The sequence below is a fragment of the Notolepis coatsorum genome (genome assembly GCF_963971535.1).
Source record: "Notolepis coatsorum genome assembly, chromosome: 13".
In the NCBI taxonomy this organism is placed as follows: Eukaryota; Metazoa; Chordata; class Actinopteri; order Aulopiformes; family Paralepididae; genus Notolepis; species Notolepis coatsorum.
Genome location: NC_140177.1, coordinates 123301509 through 123319494, shown reverse-complemented (window position 1 = coordinate 123319494; position 17986 = coordinate 123301509). Strand labels below are relative to the sequence as shown.

Genomic DNA, 17986 nt, shown 5'->3' with positions numbered 1-17986 from the left:
TAACGTGGCTATCGTTGGGAGCTAACAGTAGTATCTGGCTGGCGCTGGCTAACTAACTGGCTATCGTTCTGTGATTTGTTTACTTGGTAACACGGGTTGCTAAGGAATTTAGGTTCGAGGTTGAAGAAAGTGCACTTTTAGGTTGAAAGAACGGCCCTAATGTCAACGTGTTTCAATATAAGCGTTATGTATGGTGATAACAGTATATTGTTAGCTCCGCCCCCGCCGCTGATGAAAATGAAAGTCATACCGTCATAATACCCATACCGGGGTATTATGTCAGCAAGGTATGACGGCATGAAAAAAATGATACTGCCCAAGCCTACCTCACATAACCTCTTCTGCTGGTCCAGAGTGTCTTTAGGCAGCTTCTTCCTCTCCGTCTCCATGGTGAGGCCCACGATGTACTCTCTGCAGATGGTTATCAGCTGCTGAGCCTGCAAACCCCCCCAGACAGATCACAGTTATAATATCATATCCAAGTGACGAGAGCCAGGATGAGCAGATATCCCAACTAGGAGGAAACCCACAGTATGACTAGGGATCAGCTGATATCAGCCAGGATACCGTAGTGGAATGTAAAGTGAAATGACCATTCTGTTCTTCATATTATACATTAAGTTTGAATCAATCAAAGTGTTGAGTGCTACAGTGTAGGTTAGTATATTCGAACGCGTGCATGACAGTAAGAAGGTTAGTTATTGTTTTTATACGTATAAAAAAGGTATTTATTTATTATTTATTAATTTCATTATTAACACTTTGAGTGCCAGCAGGGGGTGCCAGAAATAGTGCTTAAATGCCAGCGCTGTAGTCAATGGGAGGGCGAGCACATTTGCGAACGCATAAACTATATCTTAAATTGTGTGTCTAATACGCCCGTCGCTTATCAATGACTTGTTTGCAGTCAACATTGTCGAAACGGATTGTTTCTTAATAGTTACATTTCCGTTTTATACCATTTTTAAACTTCCAGAAAAAAAAAGATTCTGCAGGAATCGCGCTTTACTGGAATACACAAAACACGTTGTCATTTTTCGGCCTATTTATGAATCGTTTTCAAATAAACGCTAGATTATCGATAGTATATGTGTACTTATGCACGCTAGAGAAGCGGGCTGAAAAATCGATTATCTTATTTCCTGATCAGCACACACACACACACACACACAGCCACACACATACATATGGGACACGCCGAGATATAGGTGAAAAGAGCTCAGATTATCCCAATACTGGTAAAATAGATTCCTTACCTCAGATCAGATGTCCTCCAAAAAGATTATTCCAATTCCTGATCGCCATTCCAAATATGGATTGTGTTTATTGATCCAACGCTGGGTACTGGAAACATATATTCCACGCTGTTCTGAGGGTGGGCAATGACTGGGATCGTCTCTCCGGTTACATGCCTGACAAGTAAAATGTGGATTCCGGACTCTTTTTTTCCCCATCCATTTCATTCAGTCCAATCCAATGGGTGCAATACCATCCGGAGAGACGATAGGGGGCGGTATTTTCCCTGTTCGAGCTCAGATAGATCCCCACTGGTAACGTGAGGCTAGATTGATGAAAAATGTATGGAAATCGATAATAAAAAAAAAAAACGATTAAATAACGAGGTTAAAATTTCTCGTTCGTGGCACTCAACGCATGGCATGAACTAACGAGTTTCTCGTGGCTGGCACTCAAAGTGTTAATATGTATTATGAATAACTGTTTTAGATATACAGTGTTAGAGGGAAGAGTTCTCTTAACACTTTGAGTGCCAGCGACGAGAATTCTCATTAGTTCATGCCAACCGTTGAGTGCCAACCGACGAGAAATCTTGTTTTTAATAGTTATTTCTTTAATTATCGATTTCCATAAATTTTTCATCAATCTAGCCTCACGTTACCAGTGGGGAATCGGGATCTGTCTGAGCTCAAACAGGGAAAATACCGCCCCCTATCGTCTCTCCGGATGGTATTGCACCCCATTGGATTGGACTGAATGAAATGGATGGGGAAAAAAATTGTCCGGATTCCACATTTTACTTGTCAGGCATGTAATCCGAGCCTATTGCAGTCATCGCCCACCATCAGAACAGCGTGGAATATGTCTTTCGACCACCCAGCGTTGGATCAATAAACGCGATTGATATTTGGAATGGTGATCAGGAATTTGAATAATATTTTTGGAGAACATCTGATCTGAGGTAAGGAATCTATCTTACCAGTCTTGGGATAATCAGAGCTGTTTTCACCTATATATCAACGTGTCCCATATGTGTGTGTGTAGCCGTGAGTGTGTGCGTGCTGATCAGGAAATAAGATAATCGATTTTTCAGCCCGCTTCTATAGCGTGCATAAGTACACATATACTATCGATAATCTAGCGTTTATTTGAAAACGATACATAAATAGGCCGAAAAATGACAACGTGTTTTGTGTATTACAGTAAAGCTAGATTCCTGCCGAATCATTTTTTTTCCTCTGAAAGTTTCAAAAAACGAGTGTTTTTCAAAATGGTATAAAACGGAAATGAACAGATTAAAAAACTATCCGTTTCGACTAGGGATGTCCGATATTATCGGCCAATAGGCATAAAAATGTGATATCGGAAAATATCTGTATCGTTTTTCAAATATATATATATATATCTTTATATATATATATATATCTTTATATATAGAAATATAGAAATTTAGAAGAAAATATAGTAGCTCCACATAAGCTGAAGGGCATAGTATACACCAAATTACCAATTAAGCAATGCGAACGGAAATTTGGCCCCATAATCACTCATGCGATCCGGATATGTCGCGAAACACAAAAAAAATATTCTACCCTACATAAATGGCATAATCATACTCCCTTATTCAATAACAATGCACTCTGGATAGAAAAACAACCTATAAGATTCCCTAGATGGGAAAAGCAAGGCATACACTCATTAGGAGACGTCTTCAATAAACAGGGTTTTTGTAGTTTCAATGAAATACGCAAAAAAATTTATCTCGCCAAGTCCACATATTACTTTTGCGCACAGTTATTGGCATGTTTGAAGGCTCACGGTGTTCCATTAAATATACCAATTGTACACCACAGATACCACAAATTCTTCTATGAAAGAGAGACATCAAGAGGTTTTGTTTCAGATTTTTATGATCAATTACTAACGTCCTCATATGAAACCCTCCACCTAGACTCCGTCTGGAGGAGGGATATACCAGACCTGGAAAGTGATTTTGATTGGCAAGAAGCCTGGGCAAATATTCGATTCACATCAAGGAACCCGGACCATCAACAAATCAATCTTAACTATATTCACAGGACATACTTGACTCCTATAAGACTGAAAAAAATGTGTCTTATACAAGACTCCAAATGCTCCTTATGTACAAATGGGGACGAGGGGACATTTATACGTACTGGGACTGCCCACCAGTTAAGATATTCTGGAAAGAGGTGACCCAGCAACTATCAAACCTCTTAAATTGGAATATACCTGTACACCCCTCTGTACTACTGCTGAATGATGTTTTTGAGTGTGCAGTACATCCACAGCTAAAGAGATTGGTTTTATCGGGTATCACAGTGGCTAAAAAGCTGATCGCATCACGATGGTTCCAACCGGAAAAAATTTGCCGAAAGGTCTGGATTATTACATATCTCGATGTGATCTATCAAGAAATATCTACAGCTAGAATTTTGGGTCTCAATGAATCCAAAATGACATTGTGGTTAGAAGTGGTGGAGAAAATAAAAGCTAGCATATAATGGTAATGTCTGGTTAGGAGCGAGGGAAAATGGATGGATTATCCAATGGGGGGTCCGGAAGGGGGGGGGGGTACGAGCTGGAGCATATGTGTGTAGGTTTTTAGACAACAGGTATTAGGGGTATATCCTATATACCGTACTTTTCGCACTATAAGCCGCACCTGACTATAAGCCGCAGCAGCTAAATTGAATGATGTGTACATATATAAGCCGCACTGGACTATAAGCCGCAGGTGTTTTAATGTTTAATTACCATATGTAATTAGCATTGGGACACAATACTGTCAGACAAATAACAAGAATTAACTCATTTACAAGTTGTATTAAGTTTAGCAAATAAGGGAACAGATAAATAACATTTCAATGCAGTCAAAAAAGCAATATTTTGATTTTTACATTTTCGGGTTTGGTCACGTCGAGTCACATATAAGCCGCACCGTTATATAAGCCGCAGGGTCGAAAAATGGGGGAAAAAGCCGCGGCTTATAGTCCGAAAAGTACGGTAAGACAATTAACTAAAATGTGATTTCATTGGATGTGCACTGACAACTAATGCTTGTATATCTTATCGTGTGTTGTCATGTTCGTTTATGTGTTTGTTTAAAAAATAATAAAAAAATAAAATACAAAAAATATATATATTTTTTTTAACATTTATTTAACCTTTATTTACCCAGGCAAGCAAGTAAGAACAAATTATTATTTTATTTATTGTCAAAGTATGCATAATGTGTTAATTACACGACAAGAGATATGTAATGTTAATTACCTGAAATTATTCCGTTTTTTGGGGGGGGGGGGGGACCCTGCATATATCGGTATCGGTTGATATCGGTATCGGAAATTAAGAGTTGGACAATATCGGTATAAGTAAAAAAGCCAATATCGAGCATCCCTAGTTTCGACAATGTTGACTGCAAACAAGTCATTAATAAGCAACGGTCGTATTAGACACATAGCCATAATTTAAGATATAGTTTATGCGTTCACAAATGTGAGCGCTCTGTCATTGAATAGAGTGTTGGCACTCAACAGGGTATCTAGGACTGGCACGGCTGGCACGGAAAGTGTTAATAACGAGGCCTGCGAGGAGAGTCAGGACCACTGGTGGAGAAGAAAAGGTCAAAGATAAGACTAAAATGTGTCCTTAAATGAACTAGTTCAGGGTTTGTGGGGAAGAGGGGTTGAGACTTGAGTCATAATGTCCCAACCCCCTTCAATCCATAATTATGAGCCAACAAGATATTTTGGGGACGTGAGTTGAACAGGGCTTTTCAGGACACGAAGGAGGTGATGTGTCTATTTGATGTGCTATCTCCATAACTCTTATTATGTGTTAATAAAGTTGTGTTCAAATAAGATTCCGTCTCTGCTGACTCCGTTTAACCGCATTAACCCCCTACAATACTGATATCCCATTTCCCGTTGGGTTTTGCAGTCTGAGCTCTATGACCAATAAGATAAGATATTCCTTTATTGATCCGCTTGGGGAAATTCAGGCATCATAGCAGCATGGGGGAGGGGGGGTACAGGTAGTAGAAGACATGATACAGGTCATAGAATTATAGTACAGTGGAGAAGTACAAATAAAAATAGAATAGAAATAGGCAGTGTAAACAATATAACAATATAATTAACTCTGGATAAGGGCAAGTAGGCAGTGTAAAAAGGTCAAGGTGCAAGATGAGGGTATGTATGCGCTCTCAGTTATATTTGCCCTACAATATATATATATATATATATATATATATATATATATATATAATCTAATAACTAATCTAATATATATAATCTAAAAATGCTAAATATATGCTCTGATGAAGTAAGTATATAGTATACACATAATGTGCAGTATGATAATCTAATATAATCTAAAAAAAAACTAAAAGCAAAAAATGCTAAATATATGCTCTGATGAAGTATACACATAAGGTGCAGTATGCTAATCTAATATACATAATCTAAAAAAAACTAAAAGCTAAAAATGCTAAATATATTCTCTGATGAAGTAAAGTATTCATTTTCAACGCTGATTTTCAGTATGAAAATCAAATGTGATCTGAATAGTGAGATCTTTTCTTTTCTTTTTTTCTCTCTTTTATTCTTATTCTTTATTATTATTATTATTTAATTTTTTCTTTGTTTAACTGTGGATTGTGAGTTTCTGTATAATGGTATAAATTATTATTTGTATAAATTAGGTTGTACACCGACCATTAAGAAAATACTTTTTTTAGTTTAGGAATAAGGGGCAGGTAATTATAAGATTTATTCTTCTTCCTGCTCCTTTTGTCCATGGAATGTTATTTATGATTGTGTAATGAAGAAACTCTGAGTGTATGATTCCATGTGGCAAATAAAACTCTGAATCTGAATCTGAAGTATACAGTATACACAAAAAAGTGCAGTATGCTAATCTAATATATATAATAAAAAAAAAAACTAAAAGCGGTAAATATATGCTCTGATGAAGTAAGTATACAGTATACACATAAGGTATGCTAATCTAATATATATAATCTAAAAAAACTAAAAATGCTAAATATATGCTCTGATGAAGTAAGTATACACATAAGGTGCAGTATGCTAATCTAATCTAATATATATAATCTAAAAAAAACTAAAAATGCTAAATATATGCTCTGATGAAGTAAGTATACAGTATACACATAAGGTGCAGTATGCACCTTACTGGTACAATGTACCAGTAAACATGTCTGCAGACTGCATCCCTCTCAGATGCCTCACCTCTGCGATCTCCTGCTTGTTGTCCACCACCAGCAGCGGCACTGACAGCAGGATGGCCCTGAAGCGCTCCACCGCCTCCTCGAAGCGCCCGGCCGTGGTCATCTGGTAGCACTGCTGCAGGCGGCCGATCAGGTCGGCGAGGCGCAGGCCCACGGCGGGCAGACCCTGCTTGGCCCCGCAGTCCTGGAGTCAGAGACAAGCCTTTTATCTTACGGCACGTTTCAGAGTCAGGGAGACATTTTCTCTCTGGCTCTCATTTGGATCAGCGAGTGAAGCCTGTTCTTTGTGTTCTAGTGAAGCCTGTTCTGTGTTCTAGTGAAGCCTGTTCTTTGTGTTCTAGTGAAGCCTGTTCTGTGTTCTAGTGAAGCCTGTTCTGTGTTCTAGTGAAGCCTGTTCTTTGTGTTCTAGTGAAGCCTGTTCTAGTGAAGCCTGTTGTAGTGAAGCCTGTTCTGTGTTCTAGTGAAGCCTGTTCTGTGTTCTAGTGAAGCCTGTTCTGTGTTCTAGTGAAGCCTGTTCTGTGTTCTAGTGAAGCCTGTTCTGTGTTCTAGTGAAGCCTGTTCTTTGTGTTCTAGTGAAGCCTGTTCTAGTGAAGCCTGTTGTAGTGAAGCCTGTTCTGTGTGTTCTAGTGAAGCCTGTTCTAGTGAAGCCTGTTCTAGTGAAGCCTGTTCTCTGTTCTAGTGAAGCCTGTTCTGTGTTCTAGTGAAGCCTGTTCTGTGTTCTAGTGAAGCCTGTTCTGTGTTCTAGTGAAGCCTGTTCTCTGTTCTAGTGAAGCCTGTTCTGTGTTCTAGTGAAGCCTGTTCTGTGTTCTAGTGAAGCCTGTTCTCTGTGTTCTAGTGAAGCCTGTTCTCTGTGTTCTAGTGAAGCCTGTTCTGTTCTAGTGAAGCCTGTTCTGTGTTCTAGTGAAGCCTGTTCTGTGTTCTAGTGAAGCCTGTTCTGTGTTCTAGTGAAGCCTGTTCTCTGTGTTCTAGTGAAGCCTGTTCTGTTCTAGTGAAGCCTGTTCTGTGTTCTAGTGAAGCCTGTTCTGTGTTCTAGTGAAGCCTGTTCTCTGTGTTCTAGTGAAGCCTGTTCTCTCTGTTCTAGTGAAGCCTGTTCTGTGTTCTAGTGAAGCCTGTTCTGTTCTAGTGAAGCCTGTTCTCTGTGTTCTAGTGAAGCCTGTTCTCTCTGTTCTAGTGAAGCCTGTTCTGTGTTCTAGTGAAGCCTGCTCTGTTCTAGTGAAGCCTGTTCTCTGTGTTCTAGTGAAGCCTGTTCTGTTCTAGTGAAGCCTGTTCTGTGTTCTAGTGAAGCCTGCTCTGTTCTAGTGAAGCCTGTTCTCTGTGTTCTAGTGAAGCCTGTTCTGTTCTAGTGAAGCCTGTTCTACATTCGTCTGTTCTAGTCTCCATCCATCTATCATCCATAGCAACACTATATTATCACAACATCCAGTTGGGGGATCCCCCCTTTGAACATCCCATCTGAGGTTTCTCTCCTCCACACCGCCTGTGGTGCTTTTTTCCTATTGCTACGTTTTAGTGAGTCGTTCCTCATCTTGATCGGGGAAAGTCTGGGAGTGTTGCATATGGATGCTATTGTGATGTTTCTTCTTGATTTGTAAAGCCCGTGGGGGCAATTCCATGATACATTTTATTTTATTTGATGAAGCCGCTCCAATACATGATGTGCTTTCTCCCAAAACGTCATCATGGTTTACAAACAGTAAAAGGGTCTATATTGTACCTTCCAGTTCCTCTGGGGGTGGCTGCGTAGACAGGGCAGGGAAGGCAGTCCGAGGTAACAGGTCCGTCCCCGGGAGAGCGTCTGCATGAACAGGGCCTTGTAGGGTTCAAAGTTCACCACTCCCACCTGATCGTGGAGCAACTGCGGTGTGGGAAATCGAGAGGGGGTCGTTAGTAAGTGGTTAAAGGAACACGCCAACATTTTGGGAAATTAGCTCACCGTCTTCTCCAGAGAGAGACAGGAAGATAGATACCAGTTTCCTCTCTGTGCGTTCAGTAGAAAGCTATCTGGCTGCATGTTAGCCTAGCTTAGCACAATGAATGGAAGTGGACATGGCCGGTTAGCCTTCAAGAGAGGTGTTAATTGGACAATGCCTAGGCTAACCGGCACTGTCCGCTTCAATTCATTGTGCTAAGCTAGGCTAACATGCAGCCAGATAGCTTTCTACTGAACGCACAGAGAGGAAACTGGTATCTATCTTCTTGTCTCTCTCTGGAGAAGACTGTAAGCTAATTTCCCAAAATGTTGGCGTGTTCCTCAGCAACTACTGAGAAGATAAGAGAGACGACCGTTTGTGAGAGCGCTGAAAGGTCACTCGGGGTCACTCGGCATCATCCACGTACCCTGGTGGCAGTCTCAAAGGAGCCGGCCAGAACGTGGTCCACGGGCAGCTGGGAGTTGTTGCACCACATCTGGGCGGGGCTCATGCCCTTGGTGGGCGGGACAAAGAAGCCATCCTCCGCCCCTCCCCCTGCGCCAGCCGGCACGTCCTATCGTGGTTAAAGGGAACGAGAGATGCTCTCAGATTGACAGTTCACAAACTCTACCCCAATGGACCTGTCTCAAACCCTGCCCCTTTTCTTGATCCTCCAATCACAACTGTCGCTTACCTCGGACAAACTTGGTTTGTCCGAGGTAAGCGACAGTTGTGATTGGAGGATCAAGAAAAGAGGGCAGGGTTTGAGACAGGTCTATTGGTTCTGGGGGATTGGGGGGAGGTTGTAGCTCTTCTCACCAGCTCTGGAGGCAGGTCCAGATCCTCCTCCACCTCCCAGCCTCCGCCCTCGTCCTTGGCCACTCCTCCCTCCTCCCCCAGCCCGTCCTGGGCATCCATGAAGCCGTCTGGAGAAAGGAGAGAGGTAAGCGAATACAACACATTAGGTAAATACTAAATATGACTAGTAGGTATGAATTCTCACACAAAATCACACAACTATGACTAGTAGGTAATGGTATGAATTCTCACACAAAATCACACAACTATGACTAGTAGGTAATGGTATGAATTCTCACACAATCACACAACTATGACTAGTAGGTAATGGTATGAATTCTCACACACACACACAACTATGACTAGTAGGTAATGGTATGAATTCTCACACACACACACAACTATGACTAGTAGGTAATGGTATGAATTCTCACACACACACACAACTATGACTAGTAGGTAATGGTATGAATTCTCACACACACACACAACTATGACTAGTAGGTAATGGTATGAATTCTCACACACACACACAACTATGACTAGTAGGTAATGGTATGAATTCTCACACACACACACAACTATGACTAGTAGGTAATGGTATGAATTCTCACACACACACACAACTATGACTAGTAGGTAATGGTATGAATTCTCACACACACACACAACTATGACTAGTAGGTAGGAACACACCTTTTTGTTTTGCGATACTTTGTTTTCTTCTAATCATTTGCCCAAATGATATATTTCACTCCGAGTCAATGCACTTTTTTTCCAATTCGTTTTTTGTATTCTTACATTTAAAAATGCAATATTGTGTTTTGTTTGGAGACGAGGTCCCGCTCTCATCAAGTGTCTTGAGGCACAAGTCTATTTAGCCTACATGTTGTGTCATCTTCTCCTGTTTTTTAATAATCTAAATAAAGAGTACATTGAGGATAAAAGCCCTGATGTAAAACTGTATGTCAGAGCACTTCAATGACATAAATATTCTAATCCTTCCTGGTTTGTTTATGTCATTTTTCAGATAAGGAAAGGGATAAAGTAGGCTGTTCTTCCTGAGGAGACTCGGTCGTTCGACGTGGACAAACGACTGCTGCTATCTTTCTACCAGTCGTTTGTAGCCAGCGTCCTCTTTTTTGCTGTTGTGTGCTGGGGGGCAACATCAACTCGAGGGACTCCAGCAAGCTGAACAAGCTGGTGAAGAAGGCTAGCTCAGTAGTGGGTGAAGAGCTGGATAACCTAGAGGTGGTGGCTGAGAAGAGGATGAGGAAAAAGCTAGAAGCCATCCTGGAGAACCCCTCTCACCCCCTCTACGAGGAGCTAGCCAGAATGAAGAGCACGTTCAGCCTAAGACTATGTATAACTGTATCTATAGTGTATATAGATGATACTGGACTGTATAGGACTGTGAAGCTATGCATCCCACACCCTGTATCCCCCCCCCCCCCCCATGCTGCTTTGACACCCAAATTTCACCAAGGGGATCAATAAAGGATCATCTTATCTTATCTTATACAGTCCTGTTCCCGTTACAGTTGGGACAACTTGATGTGAAACAGTCTCTGTAGTTTATAATGGATGAAAACAACTAGTTCAGTGCCATCTAATGCAATGGATGTGCGTCCAACTTATTGTAAAATACATTCTGGTAGGTTCCTCTCTACATAGACCAATTTGTAACATTTCCAGATATTCCCTGCGTTCCCAAGAGAGACGTGTATGAAATTCCCAGACTTTCCCTGTTGGGAATACACCTCTCAAAAGATGCCATGACATTCCGGGACGTTCCGTGAGGACGGCGTTACCTTCGTCCAGCTGCAGCTCAGCGTCCTCTCCCCAGCCCTCTCCGCCGGGAGCCTCCATGTCCGGGTCAGCTGCCATCTGTCCTGCCCTCCCTGTGACACACGGAGCGGTACATGATAAGAGGTCAGCACCGGCCAGGTCAGGCAGGGCTCCAGACTAACTTTTTACATTGGTTGCACCAGTGCGCCTAACTTTTTCATTTAGGTGCACCAGCACATAATTTAGGTGCACCCAAACATTTTCACCGCACCTTTTGCCGCTGCAATAATACATTTAAGCGTTACCTTTACCATTACCTTTTGTCAGTTCCCATACACATTAGTAATTTCTTAAGATGTTATGTAAATTATTGTTTTACATTGTATTACAGTTAGCTCACAAAGTCCAATCCTTCACTTTTTATGTCTATTTTAACACATTCAACTCAGCTCAAAAGAGCTGTCCCCAAGCCTGTTTTTGGGATTCGAACATTCGCGAGGGTTTTTCGAACGGATGTTCGAACCATCGTTTTTAATCATGCAAACAATTTGCTCCTAAATAGGGAGGTGTAGTCTGACATCACTTTGTGTACAGTCACCTAATGTACAGTCTCCTCCCCATCATATGTATATATTCTCTGTTAGGATCTATGGGTAACAGTACTGTATATAGTATATGTCACAAATGTAACAGTACTATATACCTGTATGCAGTGCCGTCTGGGTGAAATGCGAGGCCCATTGAGGGATTTAAACGCGAGCCCCCCCCCCCCTAAAAGGTTAAAAAAATATATTTTTTTTTTATTTTAATTTTTTATTAACACTTTGGTTGCCTAAGGTTAAATTCATTATCAACCGTAGGTTGCCGGCTCTATTTGTCTATAGAGAAAGTCCCCTTCTTTGCAGGGCTATAACTTTTTAAATTGTATTGCTACATTGCCATTATTAGGGCCCATTCAAAGTCCTATATGTATTGTTCATTGTGTAGCAACGTTAAACTTTTTCATTCACATATTCATAGGAAAGTATGGTCTAATGTATAAGTATGTTTTCATCTCTTTCTGCAGCTTTCTCCAGAACGTGATCTATAGCCCCAAATGCATTATATTGATGATGCAATACAGTTTTATGGCAATCAGCGCGATATAAAAAATTCCAACTAGACGTACTTCTAGAAGTTACTACACATCATCTGATGTTGACCGGATGGGCTAGGGGGCGTTTATAATTCCGTGGGCAGCGTTATACCAATCATCTAATGTGGGTCAAATGTTGATCATAGCAGTTAGTATCGAAGACGGTAATTTTACACGCTAAAACTCACCCCAGTCTCCGCGCGCCGTTGGGCGATCATCGTAGAGTAGAAATTTTATCATTATGGGATGTAGATTTACCCGGTCCATTTCCAGCTTGTATAATGGTATATACGTCCAAATCATGTTGTTTATCGAGTTATTGGCAATCGATCGCTATGTAGTGTGTCGAGATCGAGCCTCGGGACCTATAGCGAGTGCCCGGAAGTAATACGGGCGACCAGCACAACCTCTACGGCACTTCCTGTTAAGCGATTGCGCCGATCGGCCACCAGATGGCGCTCCTGAACCGCCAGAGAGCTCAGTGGGTCCTGGTGGATCTCAGGCCAGCGGAGGGGAAATATGAATCCGGTCCCAGATTTTTGAAATATTGATATCAAAGACGCTGTAAAGCGTCTTCGGCAACTTGAGCATGGCCGGGAATGACGTGTTTAGGCGTTTCCCGGCACCCAAAGTGTTAACACGGAATCTTTATATTTTCCTGAAAAACTAGGGCTTTTCAAAATGCTATAAAACGGAAATGAACCGATTAAAAAACAATACGTCTCGACAATGTTGACTGCAAACAAGTCATTGATAAACGACGGGCAGATTAGACACATAGCCATAATTTAAGACAGAGATTAGGGCGGCTACGTGGCGTAGTGGGCAAGGCGCTCGCCACGAAATCTGGAGACGCTGGGCTTGCCTGTTCGAGCCCAGCGCTCCACATTTGCTTTCAGTTTAGCTGGTCGTCCATACTAATACACATTGGCCGTATTAGGGGGTGGGAAACTGATGGGTGGGGATCGGGCGTTGTGGACAGCGACTCCTACAGGTCGGTTGGTGCGCCTGCGCAGTAGAATCAGGAAGTGTCGGGGGCAGCGTGAGCCTCCCACGCGTTACTCCTCGCCACTGAGAGATCGAGCTGCGCAGGTGAAAAGATGCGACTGCTGTTACCTCAAGTACCGGAGGGGACTTGTGCTATGTATGACTTAGTCCACATTGCAGCCGGCTTGTGGGAGGCAAGAAACAGCGTTGAATTGGATGATACGAAATTGGGATGGGAGAAAAAAATATAGAAAATAGGAGAAAAAGTGGACCAAAAAAAATTTAAGACAGAGATTATGCGTTCACAACGCTATCATTGAAGTGGGTGCTGGCATTCAACGGCGGAAGGCGCACTGCATCGCCGGTAATCAAAGTGTTAACATTCTATTTATTTTTATTAAAAAAATTACTTTTTTTTGTTCTTCTCGCGAGGCCCCCCTTCTCGCGAGGCCCAGTGCGACCGCACTGCTCGCACACCCCTAGCGGCGGCCCTGCCTGTATGTCATGTCCCTATGCCATAAATGTCATGATGTTGTGTATGTCATAAATGTCTATGAATTGAAAATGGGGGACCCTGATGTAAAGACAAACGTCTTTCTCTGGTCTGCATCCCCTTAACAATTGTGTGTATTGAGCCGTACTGTATTGTACCTGTAACTGAGGGGTACAATTCCCTGACTGTATTGATAAGTATGGTATCATTAAACCACTACCGCTTTATGTACTTTAATTACTGGCCATACAGTACATGATATATAAATATGATGAACACTTCCCACAATGAATCGGTTCCACACAAAGGTGTAATCAAGTATTTATTGCAGCAAAAGGTACATAATATACTTCTCTGTATTTTACTTTGGATGCGCTTATAAGGCAAAGGAATGTGCGTAGGCAAATCAATAATGAATGTCCATTCTCTGGTTACACAGGAGGTAATTATACAACCTGAATCTTAGGGAATTATATCTATGGTACACTAGTAATATATAGCGGGAGATACTGGAAGGGTCCCCCCGGTTGTAAGCCAGCAGGGGTAGAGGATCTGTCGGTAGTAGAGAGTCTGGTCAACGATGACTAAGGAGACTCCAAGTACAGGAGACGGTGCAATAGTCTCTTGATCCACAGACGAATACAGCTGTTCTCCGTAGACTGTAGCTCCACAGTGAAGAAAGCTAGCCGGCCTCAGGCTCTCTGAGGCGCAGACTCGACTGGTCTCCTCACAGGGTAAATCCAACACGTGTAGGCGTCGGCGATTCTCCGCTCCATAAATCACAGGACCAAAACAAATATAATCCAGCCGCAAAGGGCTATGTAGTCGTCGGGTAGATTAATCCAGTGTACATGTCCACACGGTTCTCGTCTAGGTCTCCTCGGGTGAAAGCGCCATGAAAGCAGCCCAGCCTGGATAAGCACTCTAGCTGATACGAGGAAGCGTTGGTGATGCTGGTCACTGTAGAACTTTAGCCGCACGATACACTATACACAAATAGACTATTACTGACTTAACCCTTAGAAGTCTAACCTAAATAGCTCCTCCTCCTGAGAATTTCCCCCTTTTTTTTTGTTACATAATATAAAATTACAGATTCATACCTTCAAAATAAGCCATCAATTGTCAAATTTGAGACGATAGTTTTCAATCAATGTCCTATCAAACATTCTGGTAAAATCCTAACACCTTTTCAGTATAGGACTTTGAACTAGATCCAAGTTCATTCAGCTATCTGATGAGAGAACTACACTCCCAGAATTCAATGTGATCATTGTCACTAGAACCATTTCACACCTGGAGCAAAGGCCCAGTCATTCCTTTGTTATTCCAGTGAATGGACCCAGCAGGAGGCCTAGCCTAGCGACAAGCGGCCACTACATAGTTGGGTATTGAAAAAATGCTCATATCCAAAAGTAGTAGATAGATATAGGTCATACATGTAGGTATGCACTTGTCCTAATATACTAACCTACACTGTAGCACTCAACACTTTGATGAACATTGTTACTCAGCTGATAGAGGTGTGCCCTTCCTCAATAAAGCCAGAGAGAGAGAGAGAGAGAGATAGAGAGAGAGAGATGGTATTTACAGTACTGTACCATATCACATACCATATCACCTTTTGCAGCATACCATGATTACTTATATTGAGATGTTTCAGTACAGTGGATGGTACAGTATATACAGTAAAGTACAGTATATATAGTACTGTAAGAAAAAGAAGCAAACCAATAACAATTTGTGGTTGTATTTCTCTAGAATGAGAGAGAGAGAGAGAGAGAGAGAGAGAAAGAAAGAAAGAAAGAAAGAAAGAAAGAAAGAGAGAAAGAAAGAAAGAAAGAAAGAAAGAAAGAAAGAAAGAAAGAAAGAAAGAAAGAAAGAAAGAAAGAAAGAAAGAAAGAAAGAAAGAAAGAAAGAAAGAATTATTATTGCAGCGATTTTCACTGTTGACTTTTATTTTACTGGCCATCTTTGAACATGCCATATTTTTCTACTAACTGCCTGCTGGCAAAACTATGCTACTCGCTACAGTACCTGCAGATTAGACTACCTGTATATGCGCTGTCAACTCTCGCTCTGACTCCAACCCGTTGAAAGAGACAACACGCATTTCGTGAAGACCCGCCCTACTCTGCCTCTGATTCGCAGACTGTGGGTGGGGGGGCGGGATTCTGACGGGACTCTGAATATGATTGGACCAAAGCAGTAGACAGACACAGGCAGTTGGAGCAGTGCAGGCGGACAGACAGGAGCTTGCAGAGTTGATAGCGGAGAATTTCGAGGATACCTGCTATACGCACTGATGACAGGATATATTTCCTTCCACTTGGTATCACTCTCGAATCACGTTTCAACCACTAACGTTGCTGCCATGAGCCTTCGCTATGGTAGCCTACAAGTGATAAAATAAATAAAACGCCCAACTCGCTGTACAAGAAATTCCTTCTGTGTGTGTGTGTGTGTGCTCTACTGGGCGCACCTTTCTACTCTAGAAAACTGCGAGATAACTCATCATAACTCGTACACACAAGCACTCTGTCTCTACTCATACAGTAGTTGATGTTTTAGCGCGACGTGGGTATATACACGGGCGAGGATGAAAAGCATGTTAGACTACTTTTTATTCATAAGTTAACGTTCCGTCGGGTCCGCGTGTATTCTCGAGAATGATAATAATAATAATGCAGGACCTCTTCAGATTATATTATCAACGACAGACAGTGGGAAACACAACCCCCCCCCCTCTCGCGCTGAAGAATATGCATATTAGATCACTCAGTGATTAACACCTATGCGCTGTGTGTGTGTGCGCGCGTGCATGTACGTGACGCGTTGTAGTTTCGGGGGAATACAGGGATATTTAGAACTATACAATTGAGCAAGAATTAAACATATTTACAAGTCGTATTATGTTTAGCAAGTAAGGATACATATAGATTACACTATTATGCACTCGAAATTGTCTTTGTGCTATTTTTACAGATTTTTGAAAAACGGGACTTCCTGAGCATTTGTGAGAGATTCTAATTCTTTTGTTCTCCGCCCACGGGAGCAATAGGCCCCGTTGACTTCTAAGGGTTAATAGAAATATGTCGCACTCGACGGTATAGCGCCAAACTCTGACAATTCAGTTATTAATTCGCACGCGGTCTCAATGCTCTATTTTGGGGCCAAACAGGCCATACTTCACCGCACGGAGTATCGTGGGTGAGGCTTCAACTTATTGGGTAACTCTACTTCTGTATTCACCTGCGCCATATTTATATGCACGGCGAACAATCTAGTGCCAACCTCATTTCTGTCTCGTATCCCTGGGCAAGGCCGGGCATGTACAGACATGTCTTGACGGTGGCTTTGAACCTGACTCTGGAGGCACGGCCCCGGCGCCTGTGGACCGCTGTCCAATAGGAGAATGAAATACCATGGTCTGCACTAGGCTAAAGGGATATTCCGTGTATATGTACAAGGAATATACAAGGGATATCAAACGATATACAAATACTATGCAATATATATCAATCAATAAATATATATATTCGGTTTAATCTGATCCTTTGTAACAGTACCCATTCTGCAATCTGTTAAAGTTTTTCATTCATTCATTCACCTCCCTCTGGTATTTTATGGCCACATGGCCTCACTCAAGCATAGAGTCTTGACTTTAGGCACATAGCGATTGAATGCAAACTTTATTTAACAGATTGCAGAATGGGTACAATACAGTACGGCTCAATACACACAATTGTTAAGGGGATGCAGACCAGAGAACGACGTTTGTCTTGTTTACATCAGGGTCCCCCATTTAAAATGTATAGTGAACATTGCTGCGGTTGAGTAGTAGTACCTACTTACTGGTCACGGGAGGCTTCAATAGCGTTTGAATGATAATCCATTTTGTGAATACATTTGTTGAAACAACTTTGTTGGCCGACAGCTCCTGCTACCTTAACACATTAACTGCCACGCTTATATCCATCAATGTATGATCACTGCCACCAGTCTAAGCCTATGGAGATGTTCACCTTCTTTGCAGGGCTATAACTTTTTAAATTGTATTGCTAAATTGACATTACTATGGCCCATTCAACATCGATTATCTATCGTTCAGGATGTAGGAACGTTATACTTTTTCATTCATAGATTCATACGAAAATACCGTCTAGAATATAAATATGTTTTTATCGTTTTCTGCAGTAATTCCTAGAACGTGAGTTATAGGCCTAAACGCATAATATAGATTATCAACTGCCGTTTGTTGCCGATACACGTTATATTAAAAATTTCAACTGTACATGTTCCTAAACGTTATGACTGATCATGCGCGGATGAACGGGGGGGGGGGGTTCGTTTATAATTCCGTGATA

At 41.7% G+C, this 17986-nt stretch overlaps 1 protein-coding gene across 1 annotated transcript in view; it reads right to left on the bottom strand.

Moving 5' to 3' along the window:
• The window catches only part of copa (COPI coat complex subunit alpha), a 151578-nt gene that overhangs the window by 25135 nt on the left and 108457 nt on the right, over positions 1-17986 (bottom strand). The window contains exons 22-27 of the mRNA XM_084327315.1: positions 11028-11117; positions 9238-9344; positions 8846-8992; positions 8223-8363; positions 6510-6692; positions 327-437 (exon numbers count right to left, since the gene is read on the bottom strand). Coding sequence (XP_084183441.1) covers positions 327-437; positions 6510-6692; positions 8223-8363; positions 8846-8992; positions 9238-9344; positions 11028-11117 — 779 coding nt within the window. The remainder of the gene's footprint in view (positions 1-326; positions 438-6509; positions 6693-8222; positions 8364-8845; positions 8993-9237; positions 9345-11027; positions 11118-17986) is intronic.